Source organism: Hemiscyllium ocellatum, chromosome 8 (assembly GCF_020745735.1).
Source record: "Hemiscyllium ocellatum isolate sHemOce1 chromosome 8, sHemOce1.pat.X.cur, whole genome shotgun sequence".
NCBI lineage: Eukaryota > Metazoa > Chordata > Chondrichthyes > Orectolobiformes > Hemiscylliidae > Hemiscyllium > Hemiscyllium ocellatum.
This window is the reverse complement of record NC_083408.1, coordinates 108,602,319-108,625,924: the sequence shown is the minus strand read 5'-3', so window position 1 is coordinate 108,625,924 and position 23,606 is coordinate 108,602,319. Positions and strand designations below refer to the sequence as shown.

The 23,606-nt window shown below is 40.5% G+C and overlaps 1 protein-coding gene across 4 annotated transcripts in view; it reads left to right on the top strand.

Annotated features, from left to right (window-relative positions):
* LOC132818418 (centrosomal protein of 128 kDa) overlaps positions 1-23,606 on the top strand; it is a 410,636-nt gene that overhangs the window by 89,244 nt on the left and 297,786 nt on the right. For all 4 annotated transcript variants that reach the window (XM_060829432.1, XM_060829433.1, XM_060829431.1 and 1 more), the window contains exons 9-11: positions 2,789-2,872; positions 12,146-12,220; positions 13,927-14,053. In XM_060829432.1, the coding sequence (XP_060685415.1) occupies positions 2,789-2,872; positions 12,146-12,220; positions 13,927-14,053 (286 nt within the window). The remainder of the gene's footprint in view (positions 1-2,788; positions 2,873-12,145; positions 12,221-13,926; positions 14,054-23,606) is intronic.

The window sequence follows — 23,606 nt, the reverse complement described above, 5'->3', positions numbered from 1 at the left end:
GGGAAGAAGCTAAGATCCCTCAGAGAATACACTGGCAAGGTTTCCTCCAGCACCCTGCTCCAACACCCTCCTACAACTAGGTAGAACATAGAACATAGAAATGTACAGCACAGAACAGGCCCTTTGGCCCACAATGTTGTGCTGAGATTTAATCCTAATGTAAAATTTAGTAACCTAACCTACGCACCCCTCAACTCACTGCTATCCATGTGCATGTCCAGCAGTTGCTTAAATGTCCCCAATGACTTTGCTTCCACCACCACCGCTGGCAACGCATTCCATGCATTCACAACTCCCTGTGTAAAGAACCTACCTCTGACGATCCTTTATACTTTCCTCCTAATATCTTCAAACTATGATCCCTCGTACCAGTCAATCCTGCCCTGATCATTGACTCTATCCATTCCTCTCGTTATTTTCCTCAATCAGGTCTCCTCTCTTCCTCCTTCTCTCCAGAGAGAAAAGTCTGAGCTTATTCAACCTTTCTTCATAAGGCAAACCCCCTAGTCCAGGCAGCATCCTGATAAACGTTCTTTGCACCCTGTCCAAAGCCTTTGTATCTTTCCTATAGTAGGGCAACCAGAACTGGACACAATATTCCAAGTGTGGTCTCACCAGGGACTTGTAGAGCTGCAGCAAAACCTCGCGGCTCTTAAACTTGATCCCCCTGTTAATGAAAGCCAAAACACCATGTGCTTTCTTAACAACCCTATCCACTTAGGTAGCAACTTTGAAGGATCTATGTATTTGCACACCCAGATCCCTCTGTTCCTCGACACTGCCAATAATCTTGTCTTTAATCCCATATTCAGCATTCGAGTTCAACCTTCCAAAATGCATCACTTTGCATTTATCCAGGTTGAACTCCATCTGCCATTTCTCAGTCCAGCTCTGCATCCTGTCTATGTCGCGCTGCAGCCTGCAGTAGCCCTCTACACTATCGACGACACCTCCAACCTTTGTAACATCTGCACATTTACTAACCCACCCCTCAACTTCCTCATCCACGTAATTTATAAAAACTATGAAGAGTAGAGGCCCAAGAACAGAGCCCTGCAGGACCCCACTCAACACTGACCTCCAGGCAGAATACTTTCCATCTACAATCACTCTCTGCCTTCTGTCAGCCAGCCAATTCTGAATCCAGATAGCCAACTCTCGCTGTATCCCATATTTCCTGACTTTATGAATGAGCCTACCATGGGGAACCTTATTAAATGCCTTGCTGAAGTTCATGTACACCACATCCACTGCTTGACCTTCGTTGACCTGTCTTGACACCTCCTCAAAGAACTCAATAAGATTTGTGAGGCATGACCTGTCCCTCACAAAGCCATGCTGACTGCCTTTAATCACACTATGCTTTGCCAAATAGTTATAAATCCTATCCCTCAGAATTCTTCCCACAACTTTGCTGACCACATACGTAAGACTGACTGGTCTGTAATTGCCAGGGATTTCCCTATTACCCTTCTTGAAAAGACGAACAACATTTGCCTCCTTCCAAACCTCCGGTATGACTCCTGTGGAGAGTGAGGAGGCAAATATCCTCGCCAGCGGCTTAGCAACCTCCTTTCTCGTTTCCTGGAGCAGCCTAGGATAAATCTGGTCTGGACCTGGAGAGTTATCAATCTTAATGTTTTCCAAAATTTCTAGGACATCAACTTCATCAACCTTGAACTGTCAATACTGTATCCCAGCTCCCCTAAGTTTTCATTTACAACAAGCTCCCTTTCCTTGGTGAAAACTGAAGCAAAAAACTCATTTAGGGCTTCCCCATCTGCTCGGACTCCGCGCACAAGTTTCCTCCACGATCCCTGATTGGCCCTACCTTCTCTCTGATCATTCTCTTATTCCTCATGTATGAGTGAAATGCCTTTGGGTTCTCCCTAATCCTTCTTGCCAAGCCTTTTTCATGCCCCACTCTTGGCTCTCCTTAGTTCATTTCTGAGCTCCTTTCTATAAGCCTCTAATCCTCTAATGCTGTGCTAGATCCTTGCTTCCTCCGCCTTAAGTAAGCTGCCTTCTTCCTTTTGACGAGAAGATATTGATACCTTGATGGGTCTGTTAGGTAGATTAGAGCTGAGAGCATCTGCTTCTGAGTACATCATTACCACATCTCTGTATCAGGTCGAGGAAGAGGAGCTTCAAGCTGCTGACACTCTGATGACTGTCAAAGATCAGGCACCTGCTTAGCCTGAGGTAGAAGAGGAAGTGTTGGCAGTTAGCAATTTCGTCGATATTTACAGTTAGACACAGCAGCTCGGGAAGGTTGTCAGACTCACCTGGTAAACTGACACAACTGACTGCGCCATGCTGTCTTTGGTGCATGTGTGTCATGCTGCCTCTATGGCTGGGTTGGCAGCAGCGATGGAGATCCAGGGCTGGCATTCCAAATCTACAGGATGAATGCATGGGCTGGCGCTCCATCAGTCCATCCATTGGTGCTCTGCACTAACAGCAAAGAAACATGAGGACAAAGAACCTTGACCCCACTCCAGTTGCCTTTTAAGCTGAGGAAGATTGATCATCCTTCAGGGCAGGATACTCTCGAGACATAAAAATACCCAGGATCAGCTGCCAAGAAGAGATAATCCCTGTCTTAATAAAATATTGTAAACTTGGTCTCTCCTTTATCGTAGAAGATTTGCTATTTTTTAGGGGATTGATTCCATGTAGCTGTTAGAATTCTTTAGGCAAGGAAGTGCTCTACTGTCTTCCAAACGTTGCTTTCTTTTTAAGATTCTAACAGAAGTTATAATATTTGAACATTTGCTTTTTTTAAAAGGAGTTGAGAAAACGCAATGGTAAAATTAATGAAATGGAAGAAATGAAGAATAAACTTTCCAGATCCGAAGGTGAGAAGTCCCTGGTAAGTTAATGTTCTGTCTGATTGTGCTTCTTTGGCTGAGAAACAGTCACAGTTTGGAAGCATTTAAAGATATTGAGTCATAAATATCACTGTCTGAAGAGCTTTATTTGTTTATATGTACAGAATTTTACTGTAAGAAACCAGCTTTTTGTCACCAAAAGTCAGCACCATTCAAACCCACAACCACTTCCATCTGGAAGAGCAAGGGCAGCAGATACATGGGAACACCACCACCTGCATGTTCCCCTCCAAGCCACTCACCTTGGAAATATGAAGTCATACAGCACTGAAACAGGCACTTTGGTCCAACCAGTCCATGCCAAACATAATCCCAAATTAAACAAGTCCCACCTGCCTGATTTTAGCCTGTTTCCTTCCAAATCTTTCCTATTCATGTACTTACCTAAGTGTCTTTTAAATGTTGCAGTTGTGCCCTTATCTTAAAAATATCCCCCTAGTCTTGAATTCCCCCATCCTAGGGAAAATAAACCTACCATTAACCCTATATACGCCCCTCATGATTTTATAAACCTGCATAAGGTCACCTCTCAAACTCCCACACTTCAGTAAAAAAAAGGTCCCAGCTTATCCACCCTTTCTTTATAACTCACACTCCCCATTCCCAGAAACATCCTGCTAAATCTCTTCAGAACCCTCCCTAGCTTAATAATGTCCTTCCTATAACAGAGAGACCAGAACTCAACATGTACAACCTCAACATGACTTCCCAACTGCCATACCCAAAGAATTGAGCAATGAAGGCAAGCGTGCCAAATGCCTCCGTTTTACTTGGGCCAAATTGTGGAATTTCCTCCCTAATAGCAATGTGACTCTACCTTCAACACATAGACTCGTGTGGTTCAAGAAGGCAGCTCACTACCAGCTTCTCTACATGGGATTGACAACAAGTAGTGACATCCATGACTGAATAGAAAAAAGCCTTCCCCATGACAAATGTCAGGCTAAATGGCCTACAATTTTCTGCTTTTTAACCTTGCTTTTTTCTTGAACAGACGGGTTTTATTTGCTGCTTTCTAGTCTAATGGAACCCTTTCTGAATCTAACAAATTTTGGAAAATGCACATTCAATGCATCTATTATTCAATTAGCTATTTTACTAAGACCATAGGGTGAAGTCCATCAGGACCTTCTCTTGGGTCCTTAACTTTGGGTAGTTAGCCCAAAATGTCATCAGTTTGCTTGGTACCATTTCCTGAATCAAAGTAATTTTGTCAAGTTCCTGTCTTCCTTTAACCTCCTGATTTAGAGGTATTACTGAGATGTTTTATTGTATCCTCTAGTGACGACAGATCAAAACATTTATTAATCATATCTGATATTTCTTTCTGATCAACTGTGAACTCTTTTTTCTCGCTCTGTAGAGGACCAACAGTCGTTTTGCTTTCTCTTTTTCTTTGTAGATACTAATAGAGTCTGTTGCTATTTGTTACATTTATGGCTTGCTTCCAGTCATGTTTTAATTTCTTTCTTTTGATTAATGTTTCGGTAATTCTTTGCTTTTTAAAAAATTCTGACCAATTCTCTCATCTGCCACTTTTGTGCATTTATATGCTTCTTCCTTAACTTCTTCAGTTGACCATGATGGTGGCTCCTCCCCTTGGAAATTTTCTTCATTATAAGAATGTGTGTATTCTGAAATTTGATTTAAAGTTCTGCCACTGGTTCCCTACTGATCTATCCCCTAGCCTAATAGGCCAGTTCACCTCGCCTAGCTCAGCTTTCTGTCGACATCTTATTTAAGTTTAAGATACTAGTCTTAGACTCACTCTTGTCCTTTTCAAATTGGATGTACATTTCAATCCTGTTATGATCACTGCTACCATACGGTCCCTTTAGAATATAGTAAGAGCAAAAGAACTAGGGGCGGGAGTACGTAATTCAGCCTCTTGAGCCTGCTCTCCCATTTTATATGGTCACAGCTGATCTCATGTCGCCCTCAATTCCACTTTCTTACCCACTTTCCATCATCTATTAACCTGTTATTAATTAAAAATTTGCATATATTTTCTCCTTAAATTTACTCAATGTTCTGGCATCCATTGCACTCTGGAATAATGAATCCTACAGATTCACGACCCTTTGAAAGAAACAACTTCTTCTTATCCCCGGTCTTAGGATGGGAAATCATGTCTCACAAACTTGATTGAGTTTTTTGAAGAAGTAACAAAGAGGATTGATGAGGGCAGAGCGGTAGGTGTGATCTATATGGATTTCAGTAAGGCGTTCCACAAGGTTCCCCATGGGAGACTGGTTAGCAAAGTTAGATCTCATGGAATACAGGGAGAACTAGCCATTTGGATACAGAACTGACTCAAAGGTAGAAGACATTTTAAAACATTTACTCTGAAGTAATTAATAAATCCTATCTCAGGATTATGTAGTCCCGGGTCTAGTATGCTCAACTCTCTAGTTGGTCCCAGAAGGGCTTCTTTAAGAAACTATTGAGAGCATTCTATGAAATCCGTGTTAACGCTGCTATTGCCAATCTAAATTTTCCATTTTAGAGAAAGATTTTAGATATATTCCCATCCATTTATCACAAACACCCAATATTTCTTCTTGTATATGTCTTTCTGGATAGTGTTTTTTTTGATAGACCTGAAAATCTCTCTTATAAGTGACTTCTTTTCCATACTATTCCTCATCGCTACCTAAATCAATTCTACATCTTGAACTCATGGACCAAGTAATCTCTAACTATTGTACCACCACCTTTGATTCGGAGTCCTATCCCTCTGCATTTATCTAGCTTTCTGTTCTTCATGGATGTCTCATACCCTACAATATTCAGTTTTCATTGTCCTGCTGCAACATCACTGTAATGCCTGTCCGATCATATTTATTCATCAAAGTGCGTGCTTTCAATTTATTCACTTTGTTGTGACTGGTATGCACACTCAAATACAGAGCCTTTAATATTGTTGTTTTGTTATCTTTGCAGCATCTAATCTTGACTGCTGCTACGTTCTCAGATTTAATACTCAGTTCCTTCCTGCCATTTTCTAAGCTTCATTTCTCATATCAGTACTTCATTCTGCTGCTGCAACTCTATCCCTTGTTGCTTGAACCCAAGCTTGAACCATCACCCGTTTCATTTAATTTCTAGCCTTTCCACCTTCCTTTTTATGCAGTTCACAAGGACATGGATCAGGTGTTGACTGTCCCAATGGTACTGATCCCATTTTATCAAGAATTGGTGCATGCCCTAAGAAGTGGAACCCACTTCTCCCACATCAGTCTTTCACTTGGCCACTCTTATACATCCTATTAAATTTGTAGCAACCCAAGAGGTTATTACCTTTTTGAGATTTTGCTTTCTCATTTAGCACCTAACTTCTCATGCACCCTCAGCAAAATCTCTTTCCTTTTCTAACTCTGTCATTGCTGCCAACATGCATCACAACCTGAGATCCCCTTTATTCCCAAGTTCTTCTCCATCCAGAGCTTGTATCCAGAATCCTGGCACCTGGTGGACAACACAGCCACCTGGACATATGCTCTTTGCTGCAGAGAGCTGTGTCAATTCCTCTTATTGTACTGCGCCTCCTACCACTAATTTCTCCTTGCTCTCCCTTTTTGAGTGGCTTCCTATACCATACTACAGTGTTCAGTTAGCTTAACCTTCCTGAAGCTCTTCCACCCAAGCAAGTTGTGAAAATCGTAAACAATTATTGAGATTAAGGCACCTGCCCTCTGGGTCCCCTTGCCTGCCTCACTTGCAGTCACAACTTCCTTTCCCTGACCACTGGTCCAAAAGGAAGATGTAATCCTAATAAAATATCCAGGTAGCTTACCCCTCCCTGACTGGCCTGCAGCTTGATAACTTTGAGCTGTAGTGCCTGTGGCCACAAGCATTTAGATGTGTTTGCCCTGGATCAGAATCTAAAACCACCCACGTTTTGCATCATAGCACTTCACCTACTCTGCCGATTCAAATATATGTTAATTATATTAGTAATTACTAATTAATTTATTTATAATCATTCCAGCGTGCACTTCCTGAAGCATTTTCGCACTGCCAGTAAACTTTGCAACACCAATTATAACAATACAGTACGTACTCTGCTGATAAACTGTAATTTGAATCAATACCACTTACTGATTCATCAGCTCCAAAAACTTGGAAATCAAATGCTGGTGGCTGATAAAGTAAAAAATGAAAATGCCACCTCTGCACTCTTCACTGAATTCCTTACTCAGCACACTTTACTCCTTGGTGTGTAAACATTACTTAAAGCACCTCTTTCCCCCATGCAACAAATTTGCATTTTGAACCAGCTTTCCAGAAATACTTATTCAGCCTCTGTCTTACTAGGGCAAAGTCTCTTTGAGATGGATCATGCTCCAAAATTCTTTTTATTTTGTAGGACTGTGTTAGAAACATAGAAAATACATGCAGGAATAGGCCATTTGGTCTACCATTCACTATGATCATAGCTAATCATGCAGTTTCAACATCCTATGCCAACTTGCCCTCCACACTGTATGATGAGTCACTCTCTAGCTTAGTTTCCCATGATTTGAACTTATGAGCTTTGAGTTTCATTTCTAGGACTCTCACCACCGTTCCTCCACTTGCCAAAATCATAATCATTGCCTTGTTGCACTGAGAATTCATTTCTTAACTGTCTTCTTTTTTGGCTTCATCTCATACGTTCTTCAGGAACTTGTGTGTGGTAGTAAAGTGATTATGCTATTGGATTTGCATTCCATAGACCCTAGACTAATGGTGTGATGAGCTGAGTTCAAACTCCACCTCAACAAACATTTTAAATTTAAAAATAAAAAAATCTAGCATGTGGTTCATTCATGTACTTTTGCAAAAGAAATCTACCATCCTTATCTGTTGGGGCTTGAACTGTGATTCCAGGCTCTCAGCAATGTCATACGCTCAATTTCTTTTTCATCAATCTATTTTTCTAATCAACCTGTTATTGCACACTTCTGGAGCAGTTGGGATTTGAACCCAGTTCTCTCAGTCCGGGGTAGGGTCTCTACCTCTGCACCACAAGAGCTCTTTTGAGATGGTCTCAATTATGCACTTACATTAATTAATAGGCAACTGTGACCAATATCTAGGCTTGTCTCTAATCAATGTAATGTGTGCATTATCCAATTTTTTAAATTATATGTGACAATGCCTGCATTTGGTGAGTAGGATTTGTCACATGTTTTGAGTTGTAATCTAGATATTTTGACTTGTTTCTCACTTTGGATATTTTGAGCATCAGAAGTCTTTATCAACATCTTAGAAAAGCCTCATGTATAGTGTGGTGTGTTTGGTTTGTGGGTATTGTTTTTGCACTGAAAAATACTCCTTGTACAATATGTGCTGCAACTCACCTAAAGGGTCAGGAAAGGAAAGGAATGGGACATACAAGCTGTCAATGGAGTGATTGAGTAGATTAGCATTTTTCAGAGCGTTATGGCAATAGACCACCAAAGACTAGGTAATTAAAAAGTTGATGCGCCCTCACCAGAGTGCATTTTTTGGAACAAATGCAGAAGGAAATGAGGTTGAAAGGGGCTATGAGTACGAGTAATGAGGAAATGGAGAAAATAACCTTGTTTAGATTAAGATACTGGGAGTTAAGAGATCAAGGAGATGGCAAGGGATATGGAAAGGCTCTGAATTAGGGAGCAGACATTAAGAGAGAACTAGAGTGCAATGAAATCATTTAAAATGGGGCAAAGAAGGTTGTATGTGATTAAAGCTGTTGAGGATGTGAAGTCAGTCAGTGCAGAGGCTGAGGGAGAATAAGTGAGGATACTTAGGTGAGAGAGTAAGTGGAGCTTAGATGGCAGAGAACAACAGTTAGGATATTAGTTGGCAGGGTGAATAGATGAAGGAGAAAAATATTTTAAAATATGTTTGGCAAATACATTTTTGGAAATTAATTACTTAATTGATTTGACATTGGGTTTCTTTTGCTAATACAAACAGAGAAAGCTTTGAGATATTGTTTTTAAGGAAAATGTTAGCTGTCTTTCAAATATTCCATCTTGAGTTTCATTAAGTTGAGGGAGATGCTTGCCTTCTGATTGAAGCCAAACATTTGTTTTCTGACATTTTGACTATATATTTTAGACTGAGGTAAATATAAGCCCATGAAATGCTGCTTTTTGCTTGAATTAGTGGAGGATTCTTGCTACTTAAGTAAGAAAGCCCACAGTTGTATGTAATCCTTTTGGCATTGTTGGTTACTCCAAGAGGTTAATGATGCTACTAAGGATGGTGAATGTCTAACACACTTGAACTTGGCATCCTCGCATTGAAAATTTATGACACTGGAACTTTCACTTCAGTCAATTACAGTTTAATTGATGCGTGATTTATTAATCTGTACTAAAAATATTAAATTGGCTCATGGGATTTGTAAGGAGAAGTGAACTTTTCAGACTCTGATGAATAAACATGCCTTTGAGTTGAAATAAGGATTGGTAACAAACAATACATTCCAGCATTGCTTTGAGTACAATGTAAAATCAAAGGCCCTGGTAGAAGTACTTCCCCAAATGTGATTCATAAGTAAGAGGGATAGAATGTCACACACACCCTCTCGAGAAAGCATTGTTGTTTAATAAAATGGTGGCTGATCCTTGATCTTAATGCCATTTTCCCTGCCAATCCCCACATTGCTTAACTCTCTTCTGAGTCCAAAACTCTCTTGATCTCAGCCTTTGATATACTCAACAACCCTCCACGGTTTGGAATTCGAAAGATTTGCAACCCTCTGAGAGAAGATAACATAAACATGAGCGATCTAGCTTTTATATGTTAATAATGACACGTTGTCTAAAACTCAAATTGCTGTAAATTTAGGATTAAAATCAAATTTTTGAGATTATCCCATAGGTTTCTTAATGGGTGTGATGTGAATGCATTGTCATTTTCCATGAGTTGCCAATGATTCATGCAGTACTTCAACAATTCTAATGTAATCCAATTCAAAAGAACACATTGTACACTTTGGGCAATCATTGCTATAATTGCTGTAGTTAGGCATATATTATTTTAAATATAAATTATGAAGAATGGATTCTTTGAAACTACTGACAATTAGCTCACAATGGCAGACGTATTGGGGAACTGCAGTACACTGGCATTGTGTTTAAATTAAAAAAAAGTTATTTTCTGTGTTAATGGAGCTTTCAAGTTATAAAGCTTCCTCAATTTTTAAATGTAAGTAGAATATCAGAGCAATGATACCGCTGTTGCTTTTCTTTCACAAATGAACAAATTGTAATAATGTGAAATCACTGGAGGGATTATCTTTATTTTACCGTAATTGTTTCAACTGAATTTTAAAATAATTGCCAAATAGAACTCATTGCCTATAACTTCCTGTTGGAATGAATCTAATGATGTCTGTTGTTACTTGGACCTGTTTGCACAGTTAGATTTTTAAAATGGTTTGGTGCTTTATATGTGACTTGATAATGTCTCTTAGAAGGAAATCTGGTGTCCAGCACTTGAGTGAATTAGACTCCTTAATCTTTTAATCTGATTGGTTATAAAATTAGCAGTTAAAGAACTGATAGGCAAGAATAAATTAAAATTGGCGAATTTAGTGTTGTATCAGTTAGAGGAAGATAAATGGAGAGGTAATGAAAGTTTGACGAAAAATGAATCAACAAGCATTTTTGAAAAGGTTTTCTTTACTATTCTAAAATATTTCCAACAACAATTAAAACTGGAACAAATGAGATCCATCCTTGCAAAATTGACTTATAGTGTCAGGGAGATTGGCTGGTGGTAAATACTACATCTTACCCCATTAAGACCATCTAGACTGCTGGTTTTGTCTGTACCTGCTGTGTAAACATTGAAATTTCATATCATGCAATCATTTTGATGATGAGCTAGATCAATTGATTTTGTTTTGATGAAGCTCACAGTGGAGTGATACATTTCAGGTAGCAACCTTTGGATGTTCTCGACCTTACGATTGACCTTGTTTGAATATGCTTTGAAATTTGTGTATAAACAATGATGAGTGCTATCAGCTACGTTGATTTTGATAACAAATTTTGAACCATAATATTAACCATGGAATGTGAATCGGCTGGAGTGAAGTTCATCTCATCAAGCAATCCCGACATCGTGTGCTCAATAAAAATTTGCAAACAAGCAAGCAAACACTTTTAGAAGATAATTTTATTGTGAAAATGTTGCTGAATTTAGTGGGTGGGGGGGGGGGGGGGGGGGAAATCTTAGTGCATGGGAAATGGAACAGTTCTAGTACTTGATCATTGTTCACCTCCAGGCCGGGAAAGCTACTGCAACTCTACGTCAACACTGCTTTTCAGCCCTGACCTCTTGAAAATGCTTTGTTACACCACAGACACTTATGTACACAACCATCTAGTGCTCCTACTGAATGATAGTGCCATTAATGACAACTGGGTGCAGTTCATCAGACAGGGTTGGAAACTGCCCAAATTCAATCCAAATTCAAATCAAACCGGTACACTGAAGAGACACTGTTGTCTCAATCTGTCTGGACTTGATTCAATCCCATGCCTCCAAGAGAAGGATTGTGTCTAGCTGACTCATGTACTTTAATATTTATTTTCCCATCAGGTTTATTTCTAAAAGTGCAGAATGTTATTTTCATCAGTGATTTTCATCAGGGAATATTAGTCAACTAATTGGTTGTCTCTAAATGCCTTCTGAAGTGTTCTCAGCAGAATGTGAACTGTCAAAAGAATCATTCCAATAGCAACTTGGATTTATGTAGCACCTTTAATGTTAACAGAAGGTTCCAAGGTGCTATGAAGCAGAAATGCCGTTATTGCTGTCTTGTAGGTGTTTTGAGATGCTTAAAAACAAATTGGTAGCTTTGTCTAAAATGCAAGAATTTTTTAATGCATTTTTTAAAAAACTCAATATAGAGTTATATACTGTTATAGTTAGAACTTGAAAATCCTCCATTTCTGTGTAACTGTTCTGCCACATGCTTTTTATGAATTTCAAAATAGCCATTTTTTATTTCAAAACAAGGATATGATACTGGCCTGAAATAGACAACCTGTTAAAGTTGTGGTCTGATGTCAACAGTTTGAGTAGGCACAGTGGCCCTAGATTTTTCTGTTGAGAGAAGTGTATAATGAGGGGGGAACCAGTCAAGTCAAAAAGAAAGATCAGCAGTACTCTGAATCTCAGAGCTCAGAGCAAGTAATGCTACAGGAGGTTTATGGCATAACAACAACATTTGTATACTTATTTTTTTCTTTGCATCATATATTAAGATTGAACAAGAGCTTGATCGTACACGCCGGAAGTTGGAGCAGTCAGAAGGAAGCCGAGAGACTCTTGCCTGTCAGGTATACTGGAGAAATTGCCTAACGCTCAGCTATTCCTGTGAAGTGAAGAAAGACATTTTTATTGTTCTCTTTTATCCTTAGGGGATTTATGTAGTTATAACTATTCTCACTGTGTAGAATAAAGCCTCTCCTCCCTAACAATTGTGGCTAACAATACTAAAACTTGGACAGCAAGGTTTGCTGTAGCAACAGCATAAACATTGTTCAGTTACAAGTTGGACCTTCATGTATAAACAAGAAGCATAAGCTGTTTCAACAGCAAACTCTAACTTTAATATGTAATTTTGGCTGACAACTCCGTGCAGTGCAAACTGAAACCAAAAGCTTTCCAATTTATAAGTCTTTCCACTAAGGAGTAAAAAAAAATCAATTTCTGATTCTTCAGAAAGAAAAACAAACATTTTTTTTCAGTGTTTATTCACTTTGATCATAATACTTTAACAATCCAAACAGATTCCCACGATGACATAGAACATAGAACATAGCAGCGCAGTACAGGCCCTTCAGCCCTCAATGTTGCACCAATCTGTGGAAGCAGTCTGAAGCCCATCTAACCTACACCATTCCATTCTTGTCCATATGCCTATCCAATGACTATTTAAATGTCCTTAAAGTTGACGAATCTATTACTGTGACCCTGTGAGTTTGCACATTCTCCCCGTGTCTGCGCAGGTTTCCTCCAGGTACTCCGGTTTCCTCCCACAATCACAAAGATGTGCAGGTCAGGTGAATTGTCCATGCTAATAGTGTTAGGAACATTTGTCAGGGGTAAATGTAGGGAAATGAATCTGGGTGGGTTACTCTTCGGAGGGTCAGTGTGGACTTGTTTGGCCGAAGGGCCTATTTCAAAACTGTAGGGAATATAATCTAAAAACAAATCTGCCTGGTATTGATCTCTCATTCACTATCACCCCTGTGCTGGCTCACAGTCCAGTAATGGCTCAGATTTAAAATTATTATCCTTGTGTTTATATCGCTCTATGGCCTTCCCCTTCATTGTTACTTTGTCCTCTGGATTTCCCTCCCCAAACCTCTGCTCTGGTCAGCTGCTCCTGCTCCTTTTGGAATGCTCCTTAAAATCTATTATGTGGACTGAGCTTTTGGTGATCTCCTAATGTCTCCATATATGGCTGTGTCAAATATTGTCTGAGCACTCTAGTGAAAGTTTTACAATATTAAATGTGCTACATAAATGCAAATAGTTGCTAAATGGTGTCAGGTGTTCAAATGAAACTAATTTGGATCCTGATGTATTTTTGTTTCCTGTGGTTTATTTTTCTGTTTTATGTCTGACCATAACTGGAATGCATTAATCTCAAAAAAACATCTTTATTTTTGTTAATATTCTATCTCCTGCTGTTTTAGACACCAAATAACTGCAAGACTTTTACATGTAGTTCATTTCCAGCTGTGTTTGCTTCACAGAAGCTAGCTGTGGTTCCTTGATTGAACCATTATTTGGCGTCTGTCACATTTTATTCCTGTATTGATGGAGTATATTCAAAACTATTTCTGAAAGAACATGCCAGATAATATTTTTTATTTCTCCTTTGTTCATTGCTCAAGTTATAAACTTGTTGCAATCTTCTATTTAACTGCTGGACACTTCTGCTGCTGAACACAGAAAACACATGCGTTTTGAAAAGATACGAAATGCAAAAATGGTAATGCTCTGCTGATCCACTGAGTCTTATCTGTGAATTTAGATAGATGATTTGCGCTCTCAACTGTTGAAGACTGAGCAAGAACGAGCAACCTTGGAACATAGAATTTCAGAATCACAGCAACGCAGATATCGTGGCGTAGAGGAGGATGGCAGACTGAACCAAAGAGGTAAGTGATAAGTCAGCTACATCTACCGCATTTTTCTCATTGATATATTTACTGGTTTCTGCAACAGATTACAATGCAGTTTTTTTCAGGTAGAAATCAGTCAAAAATGAGTTTAAGCAGCATTGTGGCACTTGATTTCAATGATAGTGAATATGAGACCGTGACAGTATTGTGAGCGATAGCAGAGTGATGGACTTTAGTCCACCGCCTTAAACATTTACTCACTTGACCACCAGGTGCTGCATGTACAACCAACAAGATACACTGCAGCAGCTGTGGACAAGTCAGGCTGAATGAAGGCAGACCTCTTCCTGGGTTGTAACTATTTTCTGATTGAATGGACTTGCCAAAGCTCCTTCAGCGACACCTTCTAAATCTCAGCATCTAGAAGAACAAGGTGGCAAGCACATGAAAACCAACCATCAGCCAGTTTCTGTCTAAGTCAGATACCATTCTGCCTTGGAGATATATCGATGTCGCTTAATCATCATCGGGTCAAAATCATTGAATGTCTCCCCCCCCCCCAACACCAGTATTGTTGGAGTATCTTTAACATGAGAAGTAAAACGATTCAAATAGGCAACTCATCATGATCTTGTCAGGGGCTAGCAGTAATTACTAGCCTTTCAATGAAGTCCACACATGATATACAATTTTAAAAAGTGGCTTAATTTTGAATTTTGTCAAAGACACTATTTGTCTGGTGAAATTTTCAACTTATAGTACTTTTCAGGATTTATAAAAAATTCTAATTTATACAAAAAAATAACATTTTGGAAGACATGATATAAGACATAAGTTATAGGAACAGAAAGATGATCAAGCTAAGTATACATGCCCCTTCAAAACTCAAATTTTTTGTTTCCTCTTTTTTTGCTGTCTGGGAGACGTTTAGTTAAGTAAAACAATTCTTTCAAATGCTTTAATTTGCTTATTTAAGTTTGGTCTTCCTATGATCTTCGTTTTGGTTAACTAAAAATTATCTGAGCATAATGTGCTTATTTTGGTACTAAGGTCTATCCCCAGCATTACAGTTAATCTTCTTTAGTCTTCCTGAGTATTTCATTCAACTTAAGAAGACTCTGGGTTCCTTTCTCCAGTTTTGGATTGTCATGTTTGTGATGTGGTATAAACTGAATTGAATAATCCAATATTGTTGAGTAACATGGACCTTGGTTTTGCAATATCTAAGCACAACATTATCAGTTTGCACTCCACTGTAATACATTCTGTTTATTACCTTTTGCATGTTTTGATATTGAAAGTATTGCGTATATCTATTTCCAAATATTCCAAGGCTTTGAATATTTTGGCTATTAAAAGGTAACAACAATTCAAATCTTCCACTTAAATTCATTCTACCATGTTTTATGTAATTAAGATGGATGGCACGGTGGCTCAGTGGTTAGCCCTGCTGCCTCACAGCACCAGGCACTCGTGTTCAATTCCCGCCTTGGGCAGCTGTTTGTGTGGAGTTTGCACATTCTCCCTGTGTCTACGTGAGTTTCCTCCCGGTGCTCCGGTTTCCTCCCAAAATCCAAAGATGTGCAGGTTAGGTGAATTGGCCATGCTGAGTTGCCCATAGTGTTAGGTGGATTAGTCAGGGGTAAATTTAGGGTCTGGGTGAGTTGCTCTTCGGAGGGTTGGTATGGACTTGTTGGGCCGGAGGGCTTGTTTCCACATTATAGGGAATCTAATCTAATCTAATGCAGTGTTATCCTAAGTGAAGATTGCATTGTGTTGCTATCTTCCAAATGGGATGCTAGTTAGTTTTCATAAAACTGCTGGTTTGGGCATGTGTTGAAGTTGGTAGCACCATTCTCAGAAAATAAATTCCCAGAAGTTTTGCTGATTCTTCTTTAATGAAGACCATCAGATAAGATTTAGTTATCTTATTGATGTGTATTATTGATGTGTTTGAAATAATGCCTTGTGCAAAGTGGTCATCAGGATAACTCCCAACCAGCACAGGGACTTATCTATTTTCATACTTTACAGGCATGCTAACACCTCCTCCTTATGAACCTCAATCCCGCCTAGTCTAATAGCCTATATCTCAGTATTCTACTTGACAACATTGACTTTTTCCTGTCCTCGACTGGTCCTATCTTACTCCAGTCATTCTTTTATTTCTGACATAGCTATCAAAAGCTTTAAGGTTTTCCTTGATCCTACCTGCCAATGATTTCTCATGTCCCCACCTGGCTCTTCTTAATTCTTGCTTTAGGTCTTTTCTGGCTAACTTGTAACACTCAAGCACCCTAACCAAGCCTTCATGTTTCATCTTTATGTAAGCCTCCTCCTTCCTCTTGACAAGAGATTCCACTTCTTTAGTAAACCACAGTTCCCTCTATTGACCACTTCCTCCCTCCCTCACAGGTGCTTACTTATCAAGGACATGCAGTTGCTGTTCCTTGAATAAGCTGCACATTTCAATTATAGAGTCAAAGAATCATAGAGATGTACAGCACAGAAACAGACCTCTCGGTCCAACTCATCCATGCCGACCAGATATCCCGACCCAATCTAGTCCCATCTGCCAGCACAAGGCCCATATCCCTCCAAACACTTCATATTCATATACCCATCCAGATGCCTTTTAAATATTGCAATTGTACTTCCTCTGGCAGTCCACTCCACACACGCACGACCCTCTGTGTGAAAAAGTTGCCCCTTAGGTCTCTTTTATATCTTTCCCCTCTCACCCTAAAATGATGCCCTCTAGTTCTGGACTCCCCCACCCAGTGTAAAGACCATGTGTCCATCCCCTGCAGTTTCCTTCCCCATCCTATGCATCCTCAATCTTGTCTAATCACCTCATAATTGCCTTTCCCCCAGCTATATCTCTTGCCCTGCGGTATATGCCTACCTCCAAATCTAACACCTGGCTTGGTTCATTACCAGTATCAAATCCAGTGTGGCCTTGTCCCTTGTTAGCCTGTCTACATACTGTGTCAGGAAAGCCTCCTGCAAAAACTGACCCATCTAAAGTACTCAAACTATAGCGTTTCCAGTCAATTTTTGTAAAGTTAAAGTTTTCCATAACAGCTACCCTTTTACTTTTGCACCTATCCAGAATCATCTTTGTAATCCTTTCCTCCGTATCACTGGAACTTTTTGGAGGCCTATAAAAAATTCCCAACAGGGTGACTTCTCCTTTCCTGTTTGGAACCTCAGCCCATACTACCTCAGTAGATGAGTCATCATCAAATGTCCTTTCTGCCACTGTAATACTGTCCTTAACTAACAATGCCACACCTCTCCCTCTTTTACCACCTTTCCCGATCTTACCGAAACAGCTAAACCCCGGAACCTGCAACAACCATTCCTGTCCCTGCTCTATCCTTGTCTCTAAAATGGCCACACCATCAAAGTACCAAGTGCCAACCCATGCTGCAAGTTCACCCACCTTATTCTGGATGCTTCTGGCGTTGAAGTAGACACACTTCCAACCACCTGCTGGTATACTCCTGTGACCTTGCAACCTTATTCATGACCTCACTACTCTCAACCTCCTGTACACTGAAGCTACAATTCAGGTTCCCATCCCCCTACTGAATTAGTTTAAAGCCTCCTGAAGAGCATTCGCATAGATCCCTGTAAGTTGCCATTCAGGTTGATAGGGTTGTTAAGAAGGTGTACGGTGTATTAGTTTTTATAGGTAGAGAGATTGAGTTTTGGATCCATGAGGTCATGTTCAGCTGTACAAAGCTCTGGTGCGACCGCACTTGGAGTATTGTGTGCAGTTCTGGTTGCCACATTATAGGAAATTTGGGGAAGCATTGGGAAAGGTGCAGAGGAGATTTACCAAGATGTTGCCTGATCTGGAGGGACGGTATAATGAGGAATGGCTGAGGGACTTGAGGCTGTTTTCATTAGAGAGAAGAAGGTTAGGAGGTGACTTAATAGAGATATACAAGATGATCAGATGGTTAGAGAAGGTGGACAGTGAGAACCTTTTTCCTCGGATGGTGATGGCTAGCACAAGGGGACATAGCTTTAAATTGAGGGGTGATAGATATAGGACAGATGCCAGAGTTAGTTTCAGAGAGTTGTCGGTGCGTGGAAAGCACTGCCTGCAACAGTAATAGACTCACCAATATTAAGGGCATGTAAATGGTCATTTGATAAACATATGGATGAAAATGGAATAGTGTAGGTTAGATGGGCTTCAGATTGGTTCCACATTGAGGGCCGAAGTACTGCACTGTAATGTTCTATGCTCTATCTTCAAAGTAATTATGTCAAAACTGTCTTTGGAGAGATTGGATCCTGCAAAACAGATTTTAATTGATCTTAGATAGCATTATGTAGAATGTACATATATAAGCTGATCCATGTCAAAGTTTATTCACTACATGAGCTTCCTTCAACTACCATTCGCATCACAATGAATTTAGTACTAGGTCAGGATGGTAGATAGTTAAAGCACCGAGTCATATGGGTTTCAATAGCTTTGAGTATCAAATATCAAAATGGTGTGACATAATTTAATTTGTACTGAATTGTCATATTATAAATGGAAATGTTTTCATAATTGCTGTATCTTAAACTTAGCTATTCTGAAATGTGGTGAAACTTTAATTAACTTAAAGAAATCATGTCCCTGAACAAATTTTGCCTTGGAGTAAAAAATGAGGTCTGCAGATGCTGGAGATCACAGCTGCAAATGTGTTGCTGGTCAAAGCACAGCAGGCCAGGCAGCATCTCAGGAATAGAGAATTCGACGTTTCGAGCATAAGCCCTTCATCAGGAATAAGAGAGAGAGAGCCAAGCAGGCTAAGATAAAAGGTAGGGAGGAGGGACTAGGGGGAGGGGCGATGGAGGTGGGATAGGTGGAAGGAGGTCAAGGTGAGGGTGATAGGCCGGAGTGGGGTGGGGGCGGAGAGGTCAGGAAGAGGATTGCAGGTTAGGAGGGCGGTGCTGAGTTGAGGGAACCGACTGAGACAAGGTGGGGGGAGGGGAAATGAGGAAACTGGAGAAATCTGAATTCATACCTTGTGGTTGGAGGGTTCCCAGGCGGAAGATGAGGCGCTCCTCCTCCAGCCGTCGTGTAGTTGTGTTCTGCCGGTGGAGGAGTCCAAGGACCTGCATGTCCTCGGTGGAGTGGGAGGGAGAGTTAAAGTGTTGAGCCACGGGGTGATTGGGTTGGTTGGTTCGGGCGGCCCGGAGGTGTTCTCTGAAGCGTTCCGCAAGTAAGCGGCCTGTCTCCCCAATATAGAGGAGGCCACATCGGGTGCAGCGGATGCAATAGATGATGTGTGTGGAGGTACAGGTGAACTTGTGGCGGATATGGAAAGATCCCTTGGGGCCTTGGAGGGAAGTGAGTGTGGAGGTGTGGGCGCAAGTTTTACATTTCCTGCGGTTGCAGGGGAAGGTGCCGGGGGTGGAGGTTGGGTTGGTGGGGGGTGTGGATCTGACGAGGGAGTCACGAAGGGAGTGGTCCTTGCGGAACGCTGATAGGGGAGGGGAGGGAAATATATCCTTGTTGGTGGGGTCCGTTTGGAGGTGGCGGAAATGGCGGTGGATGATACGTTGTATGCGGAGGTTGGTGGGGTGGTAGGTGAGAACCAGTGGGGTTCTGTCTTGGTGGCGGTTGGAGGAGCGGGGCTCAAGGGCGGAGGAGCGGGAAGTGGAGGAGATGCGGTGGAGGGCATCGTCGATCTTGTTTCTTCATCTAGGCTCATGGCTATTTGAAGTTTGAGGTGATGGCTGTGGTTGTTGGAGACAAATCATCTCAGCTACAACATATTGCTGCAGGACAGTGTGTGAGGCATGAACATTGTCAGCTGCTTCATCAATGGTCTTCCCTCCATCACAAATGCAGACAAAATGAGCCACGTGGCCTGCTTTTACACAGTAATAATTCTGTGATTCTGGGATGAGCTCAGGTGGGGATGTTCGCTGATGATTGCACACACACAATAAGTGACAATTAATATTCACCACACATTTAGACAAAGAAGGACTAAGAAAGTGAACTTAATCAGCTGTGTAGATACTAGGGTCACCTAAACAGGTGAAAGTGTTGGGTTTCTGGATTGTATAACTTATGTCCTAATTCTTCAAATCCTGTCCACCACCTACAAAGCACAAGTCAGGCATATGATAGAACAAGTCTCCAATTTTTAGATGAGTGAAGTTCCAACAACATCCGAGATGCTTAACACTGATCAGGACATAGCAGCCTGCTTGTTTGGTACGCTAAGCATCACCGCAAACATTCATTCCATCATCTCTGCTACACCGTGTCAACAGTATGTTACAGGTACAAGACATCAGCGTCTTTGTTGTTTGTGTAATTCTTGTACACTCATAAGTACTTGTGTGAGGGCTGCTCTTTAAGTTAATTAAAGTTTCACCACATTTCAGAATAGCTAGGTTTAAGTTATAGCAATTATGAAAACTTTTCCATTCACAATGTGACAATTCAGTTATGGAACCCCAAAAATCATTTCAAGATTATCAGTCAGACTTGGAATGGGGCTCGCTTATGCTTGTCAGAAGCTGCATATATTCTCACACAGAGCCTTGTTCTCTGTAAACAACAAGAACATATCCAGGCATTGTGCTTTTTCCCTGAACAAAAGCTTGGGGGTGCAGTGTTTCCCTGGGGCATTTCCCATGGTGACATCTTACCCAATTACAATGACTTGCTGGTTTGAATTAAAATCTTAAGAAAAACTGTTGCCCCTGTGCATTCTCCATGGCAATAACTTGACATTTCAGAGTTCACTTGCCAACCATGCAATACCTTTTTTGTCATGTAGTATAAATATTTCATATTGAACTGTTGGTGTTCCTGTCATTCTGTCCTGATGAGCACAAGATGGAAAGCTTCAACTGCATGCCTATTTTTACAGAAATAACTAGATTATGTGTTGGTGTAATAATGTTGGAGATGTTCAGGGATGTGTACGCTATGTGGATTAGCCATGAAAAATGCAGGGTTATAGGGAGAGGATGGGGACGTGGGTCTGGGTAGGATGCTCTTTAGAGAGTCTGTGTGGATTTGATGGGCCGAATGGGCCGATTCTATAGTGAGGTGTCATTTTGCATATGTAAGATGCCTCAAACAAATAGATGATGAATAAGTAAACTGGTTTCCTTATACATTGGTCAAGGTATAAATATTGATCGGGGAGAAATTCCCTTTTATCTTTAAAACAGTATCATGGGACCTTTTTGGTCCATCTGAGGAGTGTGTTGCTAAGATCTTAGATAATGTCTCACCACCAGTGCTGCATTCTGTATTGCACCTGGAGTGTATTATCAGTCAGACTTGCAATTATATGCATAAAATCCAAAGCAGTAAAAGCCCTTTTGGGATCAAGCTTTCTACCCTGAATCCCATGATTCTACTCTTCTTTGTTTACCGAGCCACTTACCTGATTCTCAGTTTTGGGAGGATTGTGTTGCTCTGATTCTTTCACAAAGAAGTCTGTTACTACAGGGAACAAGGGAAAAACCAGGAAAGTTCAGGCCAGTTGATCTGATCTCAGTGATGGAGAAACTATTAGAAGCAATTCTATGGGACGGAATTAATCTGTACTTGGAAAGGCAGGGATTAATCAAGAACAGTCAGCGTGATTTTGTTAATGGATGGTCACATCTGTCAATTTGATTAAATTTTTTGAAGCAGTGATAGGTATGTAAATGAGGGCACTGCATTCGACGTAGTCAGTTTGGACTTCAGCAAGGCTTTTCATAAGGTTCCATGTGGGAGACTAATAGGGAAGGTAAGAGCCCATGGGATCACAGGAAATCTGATGAATTGCATCTGAGTGCCAGGAAAACCTGAATGCAGGAAGTAAGTTTGCAGATAATATGAAAATTAGTGAGGTGGTTAGTAGTAGGGAGGATAGCCTTAGATTACAGGATGGGCAAATCAGTTGGGCTGATCAGTAGTAAACAGGATTCCATCAGGACAACTGTGAGGTGATGCACTCGGGCAGGAGAAACAAGGCAAGGCAATGAATGATGAATGGTAAGATCCTGGGAAGCACCAAGGATCAGAGGGACCTTCATGTTGTCACAAAGCTGGTCCCTTTTTTCTAAAAGCTGTTCCCTTTGTCAAGGATACTGTGGTCCTTGGTTTTTTTTTAGAGGGGTCATAAACTAGCTCCCGGTTCTGATTGGACTGGTTTGGTATAGAGATTAAAGGGTATTGAGAGGCCTTTTTGTTTATATGTAAACAGATGAGACTTCAGGCCAAAGTGGTCATGTTTTAGAAGTGACCTGTATAATGAAAGGGGAGTGGTCAGCTCTCTAGCTGAGCAGTTCAGTTCAGACCTAGTTAGTTCAACAGTGAGCTGTGTGGAAACTCATCCTTCTTTCTGCCCTTCTAACTTCAATCTGTAAGCATCTGTTCCATTTTTTTAACTGTGTTTTAAGGGGGTTTGCTTATTGGGACTGTTGTGTTTATTCGGAACAGCATAATTAAGTCTAATTTGGATAGACTGAATTCCCTAGAGGTTCTTTATTCTGTAGTTTGTGTTTCATTCGTAATTTTATGAATAAATTTCTGTCTGTTTTTAAAACCTAGTAGTCAACTAGCTAATGTACTCTGGGTAATTTTCACTGTCCACTTACTGAAACAAATTGCAAAGTTATAGTCTGGGTTGCCTGCTCAAGAATATTTTGAGTGGTTTGGCCTAGTGCATAACAATATGCATATTCAGTGGTCGTTTAAGGTAGTGAGACAGGTAGATAAAGTGGTCCAGAAGTCATTTGGGATACTTGGCTTTATTAGCTGAGGCAGAGAGTTTAAGAGCAGAAATGTTATGTTGGAATTGTATAAAACATTGTTGAGGCATCAGCTGTTGTGTGCAGTCCTGTAATTCACCTTTTAGGAGGAATGTAATTGCACTGGAGAGGGTTCAGAGGAGATTTATTTAGACATTGTCTTGACTGCATAATATTAGTTATGAAGAGATAGAGAGAGAGAAAGAAATTAGATAGACTGGGGTTGTTTACTTCAGAGTACTGGAGGCTGAGGTGCAACATGACTGAAATGTATAAACTATGAGGAGCATTAATAGTATGGACAGAAACTTTTTCTCTGCACAGAGGGACCAATGACCAGGTGTTATAGATTTTAGGATAAGGGGCGAGAGCTTTTGAGGAGATGTAAGGAGGAACTTTTTTCACCCAGAGGGTGGTGGGAATCTGGAATTCACTGCCTCTAAGGGTGGCAGAAGTAGAAACCCTCATAACATTTAGGAAGTATTTAGATGTGGGATGATGCCAAGGCATGCAAGGCTATGGGCCCAGTGATAGAAAATGGGATTAGAATTGTTAGGTGGTCGTTTTGATTGGTATGGACTCAATGGGCTGAAGGATCTTTTGCTGTGCTATAGACCTGTATAATTCTCCTTTAGTTTGCACATTTCCCATTCTCATGCGGATTTATATGTCAGTAGGAATCTAATCCACTTGTTCCACCTGTGGGGAGACTAGTCATATTTTTATTGATTCTTAACTTTGGTTGTGGGAATTTTACACTTGTTGTCTACTCCTAAATTCATTGTAACCTTAAATATTGTTTACTTCA